The 16391-nt window shown below is 40.0% G+C and overlaps 1 protein-coding gene across 21 annotated transcripts in view; it reads right to left on the reverse strand.

Moving 5' to 3' along the window:
- nedd4l.S (NEDD4 like E3 ubiquitin protein ligase S homeolog) overlaps positions 1-16391 on the reverse strand; it is a 255233-nt gene that overhangs the window by 92903 nt on the left and 145939 nt on the right. Inside the window, exon 1 of one of the 21 annotated variants that reach the window (XM_041574498.1) lies at positions 7910-8387. Within the exon in view, the coding sequence (XP_041430432.1) occupies positions 7910-7975 (66 nt within the window). The 5' untranslated portion in view covers positions 7976-8387. 21 annotated transcript variants of the gene reach the window in all.

Genomic DNA, 16391 nt, shown 5'->3' on the forward strand with positions numbered 1-16391 from the left:
CATAGATGAGGCCACATGGACAGACAAGAGCGTACAGTATACCACAAATTTTGATAGACAAGTAAAATAACCTTTAAGCAGATATTTGCGTCCAGTCTGAGAAAGTTGGAAGACCGGCCCATTACCGCCACTGCCGACAGATTATTTGCCACCAGAACTTCACTCCAAACCTCATCCCCCAAAGACTCACTCACCACTTACATCCACTCCTACTCCAGCCACGGATACTGCAAAACCCACAGGGTGGCCATTAGATAAGGTCCAAAAGTCCTAGCCCCCCCCCCAAATTGCACCTTAAGCACATGCCTCTTCTCCCTACATCTAGTTCTAGTTCTAAGCCCGTTCTGATGAATTACGTGCACACACTAGTGCAAAGAAAACATTTCTAATAGGGAGAAAGGTTTCATAGCTACTTCAATAATGACAATGGACAGGTTCAATAAACTACATACAACCAGGTATAAGGCAATGAAATATTCAAGTAAAGAGAATCATCTCTACCCTCTCCTAAGAAACCTCAATCCATAACGGGAAAGTTGTACATACACATTAAACAGCTTCACCTACCAGCAAGGGGCTATTCTGAGCAGTCTCCTAAATATTCATCTGATCTTGTCCTCCAGTCTGGAGAGCAGACAGCAGTCAGTGTTGCAGATGGAAAGATTTGTAGAAAATGAAAGTTGTATTCACAGATGGAGAGTTTAGTGATATGAGCAATGTATGGAACAGGGAGGAAAGGAACGCCAATGTCACAGCACTGATTATTTGGGAAGTTGGGACACCAGTTACTCCAGTTACTTCTGGTTGACAGTCTGAACAAGGCACAAAATATGTGTAACAAGAATATCACCTGCTTTACTGGGATTGATTTTCTTGCTTGGAATACTTCAGATAAAAACTACATTCAAGGCCACCGAGTTCAAAGTTTCTCCCATGTCTGTAAGTGCAGCCTACTAATCTGTTTATTATAAGCAAACAGAAACTTAACACTACTTAGCTTGGAAAGGCTTAGACAGCGAACTCTCCATTAAAGGAAAATTAATACAAAAAAATGATAGTCATTTAAAGTAATGAAAATATAATGCAGTGCTGCGCTGTACTGGTAAAACTGATTTATTTGCTTCAGAAACTCTACTATAGTTTATATAAACAAGCTGCTGTGTAGCCATGGGGGCAGCCATTCAAGCACAGGATACACAGTAGATAACAGATAAGTACTACTATAGTTTATATAAACAAGCTGCTGTGGAGCCATGGGGGCAGCCATTCAAGCACAGGATACACAGTAGATAACAGATAAGTACTACTATAGTTTATATAAACAAGCTGCTGTGTAGCCATGGGGGCAGCCATTCAAGCACAGGATACACAGTAGATAACAGATAAGTACTACTATAGTTTATATAAACAAGCTGCTGTGTAGCCATGGGGGCAGCCATTCAAGCACAGGATACACAGTAGATAACAGATAAGTACTACTATAGTTTATATAAACAAGCTGCTGTGTAGCCATGGAGACAGCCATTCAAGCACAGGATACACAGTAGATAACAGATAAGTACTACTATAGTTTATATAAACAAGCTGCTGTGTAGTCATGGGGGCAGCCATTCAAGCACAGGTTACACAGTAGATAACAGATAAGTACTACTATAGTTTATATAAACAAGCTGCTGTGTAACCATGGGGCAGCCATTCAAGCACAGGATACACAGTAGATAACAGATAAGTACTACTATAGTTTATATAAACAAGCTGCTGTGTAGCCATGGGGGCAGCCATTCAAGCACAGGATACACAGTAGATAACAGATGAGTACTACTATAGTTTATATAAACAAGCTGCTGTGTAGCCATGGGGCCAGCCATTCCAGCACAGGATACACAGTAGATAACAGATAAGTACTACTATAGTTTATATAAACAAGCTGATGTGTAGCAGAGGACTCAGAGCAGCATTACTCTGAGGGTTTACTGGTATATTTAATTGGACCTTTCTGATAAGGCTTACTTAGTTTTAACCTTTCCTTCTCCTTTAAAGGAGAAGGAAAGGTTCAAACAATGTAAGCTTCATCAGGAAGGTCTATGTAAATACAAGCACTGACACTTACTCTGCCACTGTTCTGAGCCCTCTATAAAAAGAAACATCGCATTTCTTTCCTGCTATTGTTTACACATGGGCTCTGACATCACACTTCCTGCTCTCAGATCAAACCCCAGGGCTTGGGCTTGAGCATGCCCAGTATCCTTGTCTCTCCCCCTCCTAACTGCTGTTATTTGAGCAGAGGGAGGTAACATCACACCAAACTAATATGGCAGCTGCTATCTTAACCAAGCAAAGATAATTTTATGGCTGTTTACCCAGGTATGGTAAAGCATTTTACAAAATAAATGTTGTAGTGTTTTATCTTGCAATATTGTGGCTAATTTATTGGGAATAAACTGCATCAGTAGCTTTCCTTCTCCTTTAAGGTATGGCTCATGGCTGTATAAGTCTCAGCCTTACAGTTGGAAAGCTATGAGTAGCACAGAACATGCCTCCATTCACACCCTTCCACACATAAAGCATTGCTACAAGAATCTAAGCTCCAGCCACCCTCGGAACGAATCACTAGATACAGCCTCTGAAATGTGTGGGTGACAGACCATCTGCTTGATAGCTGCTGAATTTTGCAAAACAATTTAATGAAACGTGAATTTGAATAGTTTTAGTGAAATGGTTTTCTGTCTGAATGTGCACCAGGAATAAAGTGGTGAACAGATAGATACAATATCTTGATACCATGGAAAGAAAGTCTCAGCCCTTAGAAGAGGTAAACTTTTTTTGAAAGACAAAAAAAGGGGAGAATATATGGGTATGATGTGATTTTCACATTATATTATACAATGCTCTGGGAGAAAAATCACAATAAATGACCCCTATGGAAGGACTGGGGTTAATTTCCAAAATCCTTATGTTTTGGAGAATAGGATGCATTATAATAAAGCCACAGAGTGGTGTAGGTATAAGCTGGCAGTAGGGTACCATATTTATATGTCTGGGAAGTATTCCCAATCAACCACTTTATCAGGAACCATACAAGGTTATACTTATTGGAAAAAAAAAAACATTTCCCCCACAACGCATCAGTTAATAGTGCTGCTGCAGCAGATTTCTGCACTGAAATCCATTTCTCAAAGAGCAAACAGATTTTTTATATTTAATTTTGAAATAACATGGGGCTAGACATATCGTCAGTTTCCCAGGTGCCCCCAGTCACGTGACTTGTACTCTGATAAACTTCAGTCACTCTTTACTGCAAGTTGTAGTGATATCATTCCCCCCCCCAGCAGCCTAACAACAGAACAATGGGAAGGTAACCAGATAACAGCTCCCTAACACAAGATAACAGCTGCCTGGTAGATCTAAGAACAACACCAAAAATCCAGGTCCCACTGAGACACATTCGGTTACATTGAGTAGGAGAAACAACAGCCTGTCAGAAAGCAGTTCCATCCTAAAGTGCTGGCTCTTTCTGAAAGCACATGACCAGGCAAAACGACCTGAGATGCACCTACACACCAATATTACATTCCATTCGCGGGTTCAGGAATGAAATTTTATATTGTAGAGTCAATTATTTGCAGTGTAAACAGTGTTATTTAGAAATAAAAACAACACCATAAAAATCATGACAGAATCCCTTTAAACAGAAGTCAAAGGTTTAGTCCATTTCCTATACCAATGAGGTACACAATTTGCAATTGTTTTTCATTTTTTATTATTTAAGGTTTTTGAGTTAGCTTTTTATACAGCAGCTCCTCAATTTGCATTAAAAACAATCTGGTAGCTAGGGACCAAGTTACCCTAGCAACCATGCATTGATTTGAATAAGAAACTCGGATATGAATAGAAGAGGACTTTACTAGAAAGATGAGTAGTAAATATTATCAATAACAATAAATGTGTAGCCTTACAGAGCATTTGTTTTTTAGAAGGGGTCAGCGACGCCCATTCGAAAGCTGGAAAGTGTCAGAAGAAAAAAGCAAATGATTATAAAACTGTAAAAAATAAATAATGCAAACCAATGGAAAAGTTGCTTAGAACCGGCCTATTACATACGAAATTTTACTTAAAGGTGAACCACCTCTTTAAGCTAAAATGCAAAAAAGTTCCACAGTGCACCCAACACCCAGACCTGCTGCACCTACGAAATCCAACAATCCCTTTCCATGAAAGATCTTGGCTTCAAAAGCCACGCTGTCAAATTTAACAGATTTCAGATTCTGATAGAATAATGGAATAAAGAATAAAGTTTTCCCTTCTGAACACTCTGGATGTGCGGGGCTGAAGACAATGATGCAGTAGTAGATTGCTGGACTCATTTTCCAGATGCAGGTGAAGGTATGTAATGTAGTAATGTATCTTTTATGATGGATACTTCCGTTTAGTGGTAAACTTCCTTTTAAAGGGGTTGTTCACTTTTCAAACACTTTTTCAGTTCAGTGGTTTTTAGATTGTTCACCATAAACAAATACTTTTTCAATTGTTTTCCAATTTTCACCGTTTTCCCAAAAATTAAGATTAAAGTTTAGTGTCCCTGTCTCTGTGAACTCAGTGATCCAGGAACATCTGAACTGTTACAATTTGCTCCATTAGTTGATCCATTTCTCAGCAGTATCTGTGGGGGAATATTAGCAACTATTGTATCAATTCTAACAGTTGCCTTTAATGAAACTCAGGGATTTTTCCTCAGCAGGGACAAAAATAACAAATGTATCAACTAAATGTATAAATTTAGAACAGTTAAAGAGTCGGCGACCCCCCCCCCCAGAGCTGCTTTAGAAAGGGGAAAAATGATACTTTACGATTCAATATTAGAAAAACGGTCACAGAAAATAGAAAGTAGTTGAAAAAAGTATTTATTTAAGGTAGAGTATGTCAGTGAGTTACCCACAAAAACCTACGGTACTCTGTGGGTTGCAGGTTAAGTTTCGGGAGCGGGTATAGATGCCGGTCGGCGTTTCTCCGGGTTTGTGGGTTGGGCTGCGGGTCTTCTCAATAGCGAGTTTTACTCCTTTTTTTCTGATCACGCCTACTTCTAATGATGTCACTTCCAGTTTACAATGACAGCACTTCCTGTTTCTTGATGGTCAGCGGGTCGCGGATTGGGTTGCGGATAAGGTACTTGTGAGTCGGATAGTGGGCGGTTCGGGTTTAACCAATTGGTTCCTCGCAGGACTCTAATTTAAGGTGAACTGTCTGAACCCAACTGAACTGAAAAAAGTGTTTGAAGATAAACAACACCTTTAAAGGAAAACTATAACCTCCAAACAATGTAGGTCTCTATAAAAAAAAAAAAAGATATTGCATAAAACAGCTCATGTGTAAAACCCTGCTTCATGTTGTCGGATTTATGCTCCTATAGTCCTCCAGGGATATAAGATATCTACACATGTAAATAAACCAAATGTATGAGAGCCTTTGGAGTAATCTGTACAATTTCATATATACAGGGTTATCAATATAAGGTAAAATACTGAGGACAATGGTGGGCAAGCGAGAACACAAATGTAGTGCAGCAATCTTCACTACTTTTATCTGCTAAATTGAAACTAACACTTAAGTTGATAAAGAAAGAGTCCGAAATGTAATTTGGAAGCTTTAGCTCTCAAGCGTCCTCAAATGCACCATCACTTGTCCATGTATCAACAGAAACATAACTACTACAAATGTACACTGGGTTCCAAATCCAAATGCACATGATAGCATTTAGCCACTGTTAGTTCCATAGGACAGCTCCCACAGGTTCAGTTCACCAAATGTCAACACTCAGGGGCAGATTTATCAAGGGTCGAATAGTAAATTTGAATTTTAGCGTGTCAAAATTCACACATTTAAATTTTAAGCCCCCTATTCCAATGTGACATTTATTACACCTCGACCATGGAAACAGTTCAAATTCGAATATTGGCCACCTAAAACCTGTCAAGTTCACGTACAAGTCAATGGCAGAGGTCCAATCAGCCATTTGGAGATGTTAATAGCCTTCCTGACATTCAAGGTTTTTTTCGGGAGAAAAACTGTATGAATCGAATAGTTTTAGAATTTTCGGGTCGGAACCATACGATCGAATATTATCTATTCAAATTTTTTCTTAAATAACCTCCAAGTCGAATTGTGAGTATATATTTGTAAATATACTCACAATTCACATGAATTTGACCTTTGATAAATGTGCCTCTCAATGTCAATGTTGACACTCAGGGGGTTATTTATTAAAGTCGTATCCAAAAAAACTACATTTTTTTGTGGAAAAAAACAATTTTTTCGAGATTTATTATACCACGAGGATGGAAAAAGTCCAAATCCGAAAATACTCCATCTCAGACCTGCCGAGGTTGTATATAAGTAAATGGGAGAGGTCCCTATCCTTTTTAAAAGTTTCTGTGCTTGAATTAGCTTGAAAATCCAATTATTACAGACTTTTTGGGCAAAAATCCAGCAAAAAATAGTACGATTCGGATTTTCGGTCGATTTTTTTGTGTTTTTCACCCGATCCGATTAAATCGTGCATTTTTAATAAGAAATAGGCTCCAATATGGGATTCTAGTGTGGGCGGACTTTTTTAATTTAAATAGTGGATTTTGGTAAATAAGGCCCTCACTGTCACCCAATGGAGACTGGTCTTGTATTGCTTGGAATGGAGCTTTTGTGGCTCCTTGTTCAGCAATCAAGTGGGGGGGAAGGGTACCTAATTTGAGCACTGCGGCTGTTATGCATGATTATACAGGTATGGGATCCGTTATTAAGAAATCCGTTATCCATAAAGTTCCGGATTATGGAATGTGTCCCGTAGGCTCCATTTTTTCGAAATAATCCAAATTTTTCAAAATGATTTCTCTGTAATAATAAAACAGTAGTTTGTACTTGATCCCAACTAAGATATAATTAATCCTTATTGGAGGCAAAACCAGCCGGTTGGGTTTATTTAATGTTTACATGATTTTCTAGTAGACTGGAAAATGGAAAGAGCCGTTATCTGGAAAACCCCAGGCCCCGAGCATTCTGGAGAACAGGTCCCATAACTGTAGTTACAGACATAGGAACAGTATACACGTATATGTCAAGTCACCCTGTTCCTAAAGTTGCCATGAGCAATGGCAATGGAGTGGCCATAGCAAGACAATGTGCTACCCACTGACCAGAGTTGGAGTGTGTGTACATGTGTGTATTAAAGGAGAATTAACCCTTAAAATGAATACGGCTAAAAATGCCATATTTTATATACTGAACTTATTGCACGAGGCTAAAGTGTCAGCTTGTCAATAGCAGCAATGATCCAGGACTTCAAACTTGTCACAGGGGGTCACCATCTTGGAAAGTGTCTGTGACACTCACATGCTCAGTGGGCTCTGATTGGCTGTTGAGAAGCTAAGCTTAGGGCTCGTCACTAATTATCCAGCAGAAAATGAGCTTCCCCTGTAATATAAGCTGATGCTACAGGTTTGCTGATTATTAAATTCTGATGCTAATTGCACTGGTTTCTGTGCTGCCATGTAGTAATTATCTGTATTAATTACTAATCAGCCTTATATTGTGACATTTCTATTCTATGTGTACTGTATATTGTGAGTGGCTCCCTAAGCTCAGTAAGTGACAGCAGCACAGAGCATGTGCAGTGAATCAGCAGAAAAGAAGATGGGGAGCTACTGGGGCATCTTTGGAGACACAGATCTTTACTGCTAAAGGGCTGTAGTTGCCTTGGGCTGGTACAGAAGCACAAAACATAATGCACAACATTTCTAGCTACTTCTTTAGTTAAGCTTTAGTTCTCCTTTAACAATGGATACACAAGACTGCTGGTATAAATACACACATAAAGGGATACACATACACAAGCAGAGGATAATATGTTTCTTGCTCTCACCTGTCCATCTCGAGCTTCAGCATCATTTAGTAAAGAGCTGTATCGGTCGGCTCTAGCTCTGTACATGGCTCAGTGATTTAGCAACGATCCCCTACACCCCTATCCTGCAACAAAGCCTTTTCATTGTGCCAATGTACTGGTGTCCCTTGATGGAGCCTGGAGATGATGTTCCCGGGACATGGAGTTCACTGGTCTGGTGCCCTCCCTTTGCCACAGAGCAATGTGCAGCATGTGAGATGCGGGGATTAAGCACGATGTTAAAGTTACAAAGACAAAGGAGCAAGTGTCCCAAAATAGTTCCAGCTGGTGGGGAAAAGCATAGCCGAGCACTGCCATGACAACTAGATCTTAACCAAAAAAAAAATAGGTACCACCTCCATATCAGTCATTGTTACTCTGCAATTTCACTCGCATTTCCCAGTCATTACACACGGCTTTTCTCAGCATTAGCAGTTGGAGTCGGAACACGCACTGTAATTAAAATAATTGTCCGCCATTAATTTGGCAGTCGCCAACTTGTCACTCATAATTTGTAATGTTAAACAGGGCCGCGTTATGGTTTCTAGTACAGAGAAGAAGGGGCCCCTATAGAACGATGACCTAGAGACATACAAAAGGAAATCATCACAATGTGTTGCGACCTACAGGGCTTACCCAAAAAGTGTCATTGCCGGGGTATATGCAGGAGAAAGTCATGATTGGTTTTTTATACAGCAGGGAAGAAGACCCAAAAGTGTGGCCATCAAATCAGTTGATCCAGAGGAAAGCATAGAAGCTGTCAGAGAGACTGAAGCTACAGAGCTATTAAAGGGGAACTATCACGAAAATGAGCATTTAATATAAGCTTCAGGATACTGAAATAAGAAACTTTTTAAATACAATCAAATAAATATTCTGTTGTGTTTCTGAAATAATCAAGTTTATCTTCACTATTCCTCTCTCAGCATCTGTTTCTCTTCATTCTCTCTTCATGCAGCAGTTGGGTGTCAGATATTCATTGACAATTAGATCCAATATATCTTATAGGGGGGCTCCTTTTGCCTAGAAGATGTATTAGAGCTCACTCTATTAAAATCACCAGACATCATGTCTCTCTACATGCAGGATTTGTGCAAAAGGCAGTTATTTTGTTAGATTTTGTTTGTACTGGAATCAGTTATTTGAGTGAGCTCTAATTCATCTGTTTACAGGACATCACTTCTGGTTTACAGGACATCACTTCTGGTTTACAGGACATCCCTTCTGGTTTACAGGACTTCCCTTCTGGTTTACAGGACTTCCCTTCTGGTTTACAGGACTTCCCTTCTGGTTTACAGGACTTCCCTTCTGGTTTACAGGACTTCCCTTCTGGTTTACAGGACTTCCCTTCTGGTTTACAGGACTTCCCTTCGGTTTACAGGACATCCCTTCTGGTTTACAGGACTTCCCTTCTGTTTACAGGACTTCCCTTCTGTTTACAGGACTTCACTTCTGTTTACAGGACTTCACTTCTGTTTACAGGACTTCACTTCTGGTTTACATGGCATCACTTCTGGTTTACATGACTTTACTTCTGTTTACATGACATCACTTCTGGTTTATATGACATCACTTCTGGCTTATGTGACGTGTATGCTAGGGATGGGTTGGGTGTTCAAGAATAGGGCAAAGAATGTGTATAAAGAGGGTGCAGGGTAATGGGGTTTGGGTTAGGCACAGGACTCTTCAAAAACACAGATCTTCACTGCTAAAGAGCTGTGGGAGCCTTGGGCTGCTTGCATTCAGCCCCACGGCCTCTCACTGCTCTGCCTTATGACACATGGGAACCCTGAAGCAACTGTCACCTCTGAAGCAAGTGGTAGCTTTAGGGTTCGCAAAGCACGCAGCATCAATGGGCACACCGTAGATGCATCAGGCACCCGTGCTACACTCAAGCAGAACATTGGAAATTACAAAAACCCGACTTTTCGTTCAATGGCCTCCGATTTGTATCTAGATGAGAGCACAATAGAGTGCAGCAATTTAGCCTTCTCTGTTACACTGTACTTCTCTTAAGGCGATGTCAACCATTTCCAGGGCAAAATGAAACGATACATTTGAAAATGAAATTGTAAAACGGAGAGGATGCATTGAAACCCTGAAAATCTACATTCCAAATCAAGGTAACGACAGAAATGAAGGATTACTCAACTGTGCAGTGATAGACTAATGTTGAACTGAGCTGTATCATAACTTGTATCTAATTATAACTCAATTTAATTGCAGGGAGCAGGACTAATAATACAGTACATCTCTTTATGTTTAATTTAATTGCATGTAATGTCAGTACACAGATATGTCACGTGATATAGATCTTAAAGGGGAACGCCACCCAAACAATCAAACAAAAAATACTAAGGAAAGAAAAGGCTGTTCAAAGCAACTTTCCAATATTTATTCATTCAACCCTTTCTGGGGGATTTCAAGCTATTTGTCACTGTAATTACAACTGAAATCTGTTTGCCTGCCCCTTTCTATTCTCTGCAATGTTCCCCTTGATGCTTACAACTATGTAACGAAACCTGAAGCATGCAAGGCATTGTGGGAATTGAAGTCTTAACCGGAGGAGAGCTGAGTTTTGCTACAAGTCATGCAGAGAATAGAAAAAGTCAGACGCACGATGCTCTAAGTAGCGAGATTATTTAAAATTTTGTTTTCATTATTTGGGTGGAGTTCACATTTAATCGGTCTGTGACAAGGCCTATATCTCTGCATTTATTTGAATAATTATACTTTACATAACAAAGCAACGGATCTTTTACACTGCCATGTAACAACATATTCCTATAGTTATGCTATTTTTAAAAAGTGAACAAGACCAGAGGCAGGGAATTACAGACCTGTAAGCCTAACATCTGTAGAAGGAGAACATTAAGGAATTCTGAGAAGGAAGATCATTTTCATTACATAGCCTAGGGGCACAGTCAGGGCACTCGGGTAAAAATGGTGTATATATATATATATTTGAATGACTGAGTTTTTATTAGGGATGCACCGAATCCAGGATTCGGTTCGGGATTCGGCTAGGATTCTGCCGAATCCTTCTGCCCGGCCGAGCCAAATCATAATTTGCATATGCAAATTAGGGGTGGGGAGGGAAATCGTGTGACTTTTTGTCCCAAAACAAGCAAGTAAAAAAAAATTCTCTTTCCCATCCCTAATTTGAATATGCAAATTAGGGTTCGGATTCAGTTCAGTATTCGGCCGAATCTTTCACAAAGGATTGGGAAGTTCGGCCTAATCCAAAATAGTGGATTCGGTGCATCCCTAGTTTTTATATATAAACAGACAAAATTCCAAACAGAACCCTGAATTTGGTGCTTCCCTGGAATTTAAAGGACAAGGAAGGTTAAACTAAAAAAGTAGGCTAGAAATGTTGTACATGATGTTTTCTGCTTCTGTACCAGCCCAAGGCGACCACAGCCCTTTAGCAGTAAAGATCTGTGTCTCCAAAGATGCCCCAGTAGCTCCCCATCTTCTTTTCTGCTGATTCACTGCACATGCTCTGTGCTGCTGTCACTTACTGAGCTTAGGGACCCACTCACAATATACAGTACACATAGAATAGAAATGTCACAATATAAGGCTGATTAGTAATTAATACAGATAATTACTACATGACAGCACAGAAACCAGTGAAATTAGCATCAGAATTTAATAATCAGCAAACCTGTAGCATCAGCTTATATTACAGGGGAAGCTCATTTTCTGCTGGATAATTAGTGACGAGCCCTAAGCTTAGCTTCTCAACAGCCAATCAGAGCCCACTGAGCATGTGAGTGTCACAGACACTTTCCAAGATGGTGACCCCCTGTGACAAGTTTGAAGTCCTGGATCATTGCTGCTATTGACAAGCTCAAACTTTAGCCTCGTGCAATAAGTTCACTATATAAAATATGGCATTTTTAGGCATATTCATTTTTAGGGTTTAGTTCACCTTTAAGGAGAGGTACCTCAGGGAGTTAGTGATGGGGGCTGTTCCTTTTTTATTTCTGCATAATGACTAGTTCACTAATTGAACGTGCCCAAACTTCCAGATGACATTACATTTACATTGAATAAACTGAAAAAAGCTATCTGGTTTTGTCCAAAAGTTTTACTACAGTTCTTACTTTTAATTGCTAAACTTTGTTTTCAGGTTCTGTCTGTAGCTAGATTTTAATAACCTATCAACCAGCCAGCAGCCTGGAAGTCACAATGAATAATCAATAGGATAGAAGTTCCAAATTTTTCTGATGTTTTAAATAAAAAAAAAAAAAAGTCAGACCAAACTGGAATCCATGATTTGCCCTTATTTATCAATAAAGAAAAACAGCAACTTTTTTGTATTGTCGAATGAAAACCTTGACTTTTTCCGACTGTCCTGCGAAAAATCTAAATTTTTCAATTTTGACGCCCGAAAAGTCTGTTTTTTGTGTAATCGGTGGAAAAGCCTGAAATGTTCGAATTATCGTACGAAACCCAGCGCATACAATAATATCTTCAATTTGCCAATAAGACCTCTGCCATTGACTACAGGATCTCGACAGGTTGAAGATGGAGTATTTTCAGATTTTGAATTTTTGCAGCCTTGGGGTATAATAAATCTCAAAAAAAAAAATTCCACTAAATTCAGATTTTATAGTAAAAACAAAGTCTTGAATTTTTAAAATTTTTAGCATTTGGACTTTAATAAATAACCCCCGGAGAGTCGCAGAGCAACAGAAATGTAAATATTTAAAAATCCAATTGCAGTGTCACATCAGGAAGGTTTCAGGACAACTAAGAGCAAGAATTGTTTGTACTCCAGCCCATTATTACATTCGGAAAAAAAACAGAAGGAGCCTGTGGCTTATAATTAAATAACCTGCTCAGCTGGGTGTGTATATAAGTAATTGTTGGAGGCAAAACCCAGGACCCTGAAGTACAACATGATCAGATTACTCACATTAATGACACCATGTCTGTTGTTTAGATTTTGTATATAGACACACAAAGTATGTATACAAAATAGCACAAAACTGGGGCATGATGGGAATTGTCGGTAACTATGCTGACCAGGCAAGCTTGCTCAGTTAGTTTATATATATTAGGGATGCACCGAATCCAGGATTCAGCCTTTTTCAGCAGCAGTGTCGGACTGGCCCACCGGGATACTGGGAAAACTCCCGGGGGGCCCAGGTGTCAGTGGCCCCTCATGCTGCTAAACATTTGGCCTATTTCATGGCCATTCCCTATTTCTATGAGAACAAAGAGGCTAAATAGATGGAATAATAGGTTATAGGATGTACAACTAAAGAGACTTGGAGAATAGAGGTTGAGTGAGGAAAGGAAGAATAACATTACGGAGAGTGGGGCCACTTGCCTAAATTTTCTTGGTGGGCGCCTGGTCTAAGATTTTTGGGTGGGCCCCTGGTGTCCCAGTCTGACACTATTCAGCAGGATGTGAATTCAACCAAATACCCGAATCGAATTACAGACACAAACAATGGAGAATGCCCATTTATCAAATTTAAAGATTCGCCCGAATGCCGAACCCAATCAGAATCCTAATTTGCATATGTAAATTAGGATTCGGATTTAGTTCGGCATTCGGGCGAATCTTTAAATTTGATAAATGGACATTCTCCGTTGTTTGTGTCTGTACCGTTACACTGGGGAGAACTATGAGTGCTCCTCTCGCATTGCTCAGAGGTCATCAGTAGCTGCTATGCCGGGCGTCTGGCATTTTTCAGTCTGTCCTGGCAGATCAGTTATGTCTGTCCTGGCCCATCAGTTATGTCTGTCCTGGCCCATCAGTTATGTTTGTCGTGGCCCATCAGTTATGTCTGTCCTGGCCCATCATTTATGTCTGTCCTGGCCCATCAGCAATGTGAAAACCTCTCAGCTATGAGCATGAAATGCGCCAGTCATTTTTCACGTGGTGGCTGGGAATCCAATCTTGCACCTGGCTGGTGCCCCACGTCATCTCAATTCAGAAGAGTACGGTCTCTCTTCCCTTTCACTGAAAGTTTCTCCTACTTCAAGTACAGCCATTGGATCTCTGTTAGAGAAACCAGTTATCCAGAAAGCTCTGAATAACAGAACAGTAGCCAGTGGACTAGCCGACGTGGCACATGAGCCGTTCAAATCTGTCTGATCAACAAAACAACTGATCCATGGTTTTCTATCACTCTGTTTCCCTCCCCTTGATCCAGGAAACACGCTCTAGTCTCAACCTATTTAAACAGAAACAAGTTTCCGGGTACAGGATCCTGTACAAGTATAGGATCCTTTATCCGGAAATCTGTAATCCAGAAAGCTCCAAAATACGGGAAGGTCATTGCCATAGACTCCTTTTTAATCAATAATATTAATTTAAAAATGATTTCCTTTTTCTCTGTAATAAGAGCTTGTACTTGATCCCAACTAAGACATAATTAATCCTTATTGGAAGCAAAACCAGCATATTGGGTTTATTTCAAGTTTACATGATTTATTGAAGACTTAGGGACAGGTAGGAGACTCAAATAACAGAAAGACCCATTATCTGGAAAAACTCAAATCTCAAGTATTCTGGATAACAGATACAGGACTTTTGTCCTACTATTTGTGCCTGTGTGTAATCCATCGATTTTGACTGTAAGCTCTGTGGGACAGGGATCTTCTTCCTACTTTCTTTCTCTCTTAACACATGGCACCTAATCTCTGTATATTTATACTTATTTATTACAATGCTTGTCCTCCCTATGCTGTAAAATTGGACAATTCTATATATAATACTTACACTTTATTTATACAGTTATCTATATGTGCATTGGCCGGGTTCAGGTGCCCAAAATGCTACAAAGCTATTTCCTCATTGGATAAAATACAGGCTGGAATGAACTGATCCCATTGGCCAAAGACAGTCAGTGCAGCAGGAGCATTGGGCCCCCAGCTTGTCAGTCAGCAAGTTAACATCAGGCAATTGATTCCAACATACAACACCTTTGCACCCTCATTACTATCATCTCAAAATGACGCTTTAAAGGGAAAGATTTCCTTATGAATTAACGTTCAGTAATATATAAACATTGATAGTTCGTCTGGATTGCAACAGTAGATTGGAGGTATAGTCCTGTACAAAATGAATAGTGTTTGATTTACTCCTGGGTGGGTGTTCCTATATAGATAAAGTAATGAACATTACACACTACAACACTACAGACTTAATATAGAATTGGTGGTTTAGGGTCTTTTAGAGCTCTGCCAGAATTCAGCCTTATTTAAGATTTATGCAAAACAACAATTCACAGGGGGCAACAAGCTATGAGCCACCATGTCTATCAACCCCTAGCTCTATATTTCTATCAAACAGTATGAAAGGCCTTAAAAAGGAGGTTCAACTTTGTCACTTTTAGTATGTTATACAATGACTAATTTTAAGCCACTTTTAAATTGGTCTTCATTTTTTCTTTTTTCTTTTTATAGTTTTTGCCTTCTTCTGCTGTCTCTTTCCAGCTTTCAAATGACCCCATCTAAAAACAAATGCTCTATAAGGCTACACATTCATTGTTATTGCTATTTTTTTTTTACTCATCTTTTTATTCAGGCCTCTTCTCCTGCTCTCCCCGCCCGCCATCGTCAAATGTCGGCTTCCGACTTCCGGGTTTTGCTCGCCCCACCCCTTTTGTGACGTCATTGGTGGTGCGGGTCTATAAAAGGAACCCGGAAGTCGGACCCGGGTGGAGGGAGATCGGGTGGCGGGCGGGTGCAGGTCAGGCACATCACTAGAATATGTGTATTCCATCTTGTGAGAGTTTGGCCGCCATATTGAAAATCCGCGACGTATTTCAGCAAAGTGTATTTCCAAACCTGCGGATCCCACAGAGTTCAATAATATGGCGTTTCCTGGGTGTATTGACGTTTCTGCTGAAAACCACAAATGCTGCAAAGTCTTGCGGCGCACGTTGGCTCACAAACACCCAGTGGGAGTGGCTATAATGCGTATTCCATTATTTTCAATAGGGCTTCATTTCGCTCGTATTTATGTATTGAAAAATGCAACGTAAAAACACCCCGTGTGACCTTGCCTTGGGATTATAAGAGAGCACGTGCAGGAGCCACGACATGTGCATCATTCATTGCAGCCCTTTATATATATCTATATAATATTTCCAGTAACTGCCAGTGACTAATGCTGATGAACAAGGATAGGCATGACAAGAGGGCTGGGACCAAAACATGCCAATGTATTCATTCAGGAACCCTGCAGGGGATAAAACCAACCAAAAATAAGCACAAACTCCACCCTTCTGCTATTCTCAGATGTTGTGGAACTACACATCCCTTGCTTCTCAAAAGCAGCTGTAGAGCTGAAAGAGATGCTCAAGCTGTTGCCCTACAGGTGTTGTCTAACAACAATATCACACCCCCACCCCAGTGTTTTGATTTTGGATTGGAATCCTCTTACTAGTCACGTATGTAGGGGGGAGATACCAGGGCTACTTATACAGTAAGGCCT

This window comes from Xenopus laevis, chromosome 1S (genome assembly GCF_017654675.1).
Source record: "Xenopus laevis strain J_2021 chromosome 1S, Xenopus_laevis_v10.1, whole genome shotgun sequence".
NCBI lineage: Eukaryota > Metazoa > Chordata > Amphibia > Anura > Pipidae > Xenopus > Xenopus laevis.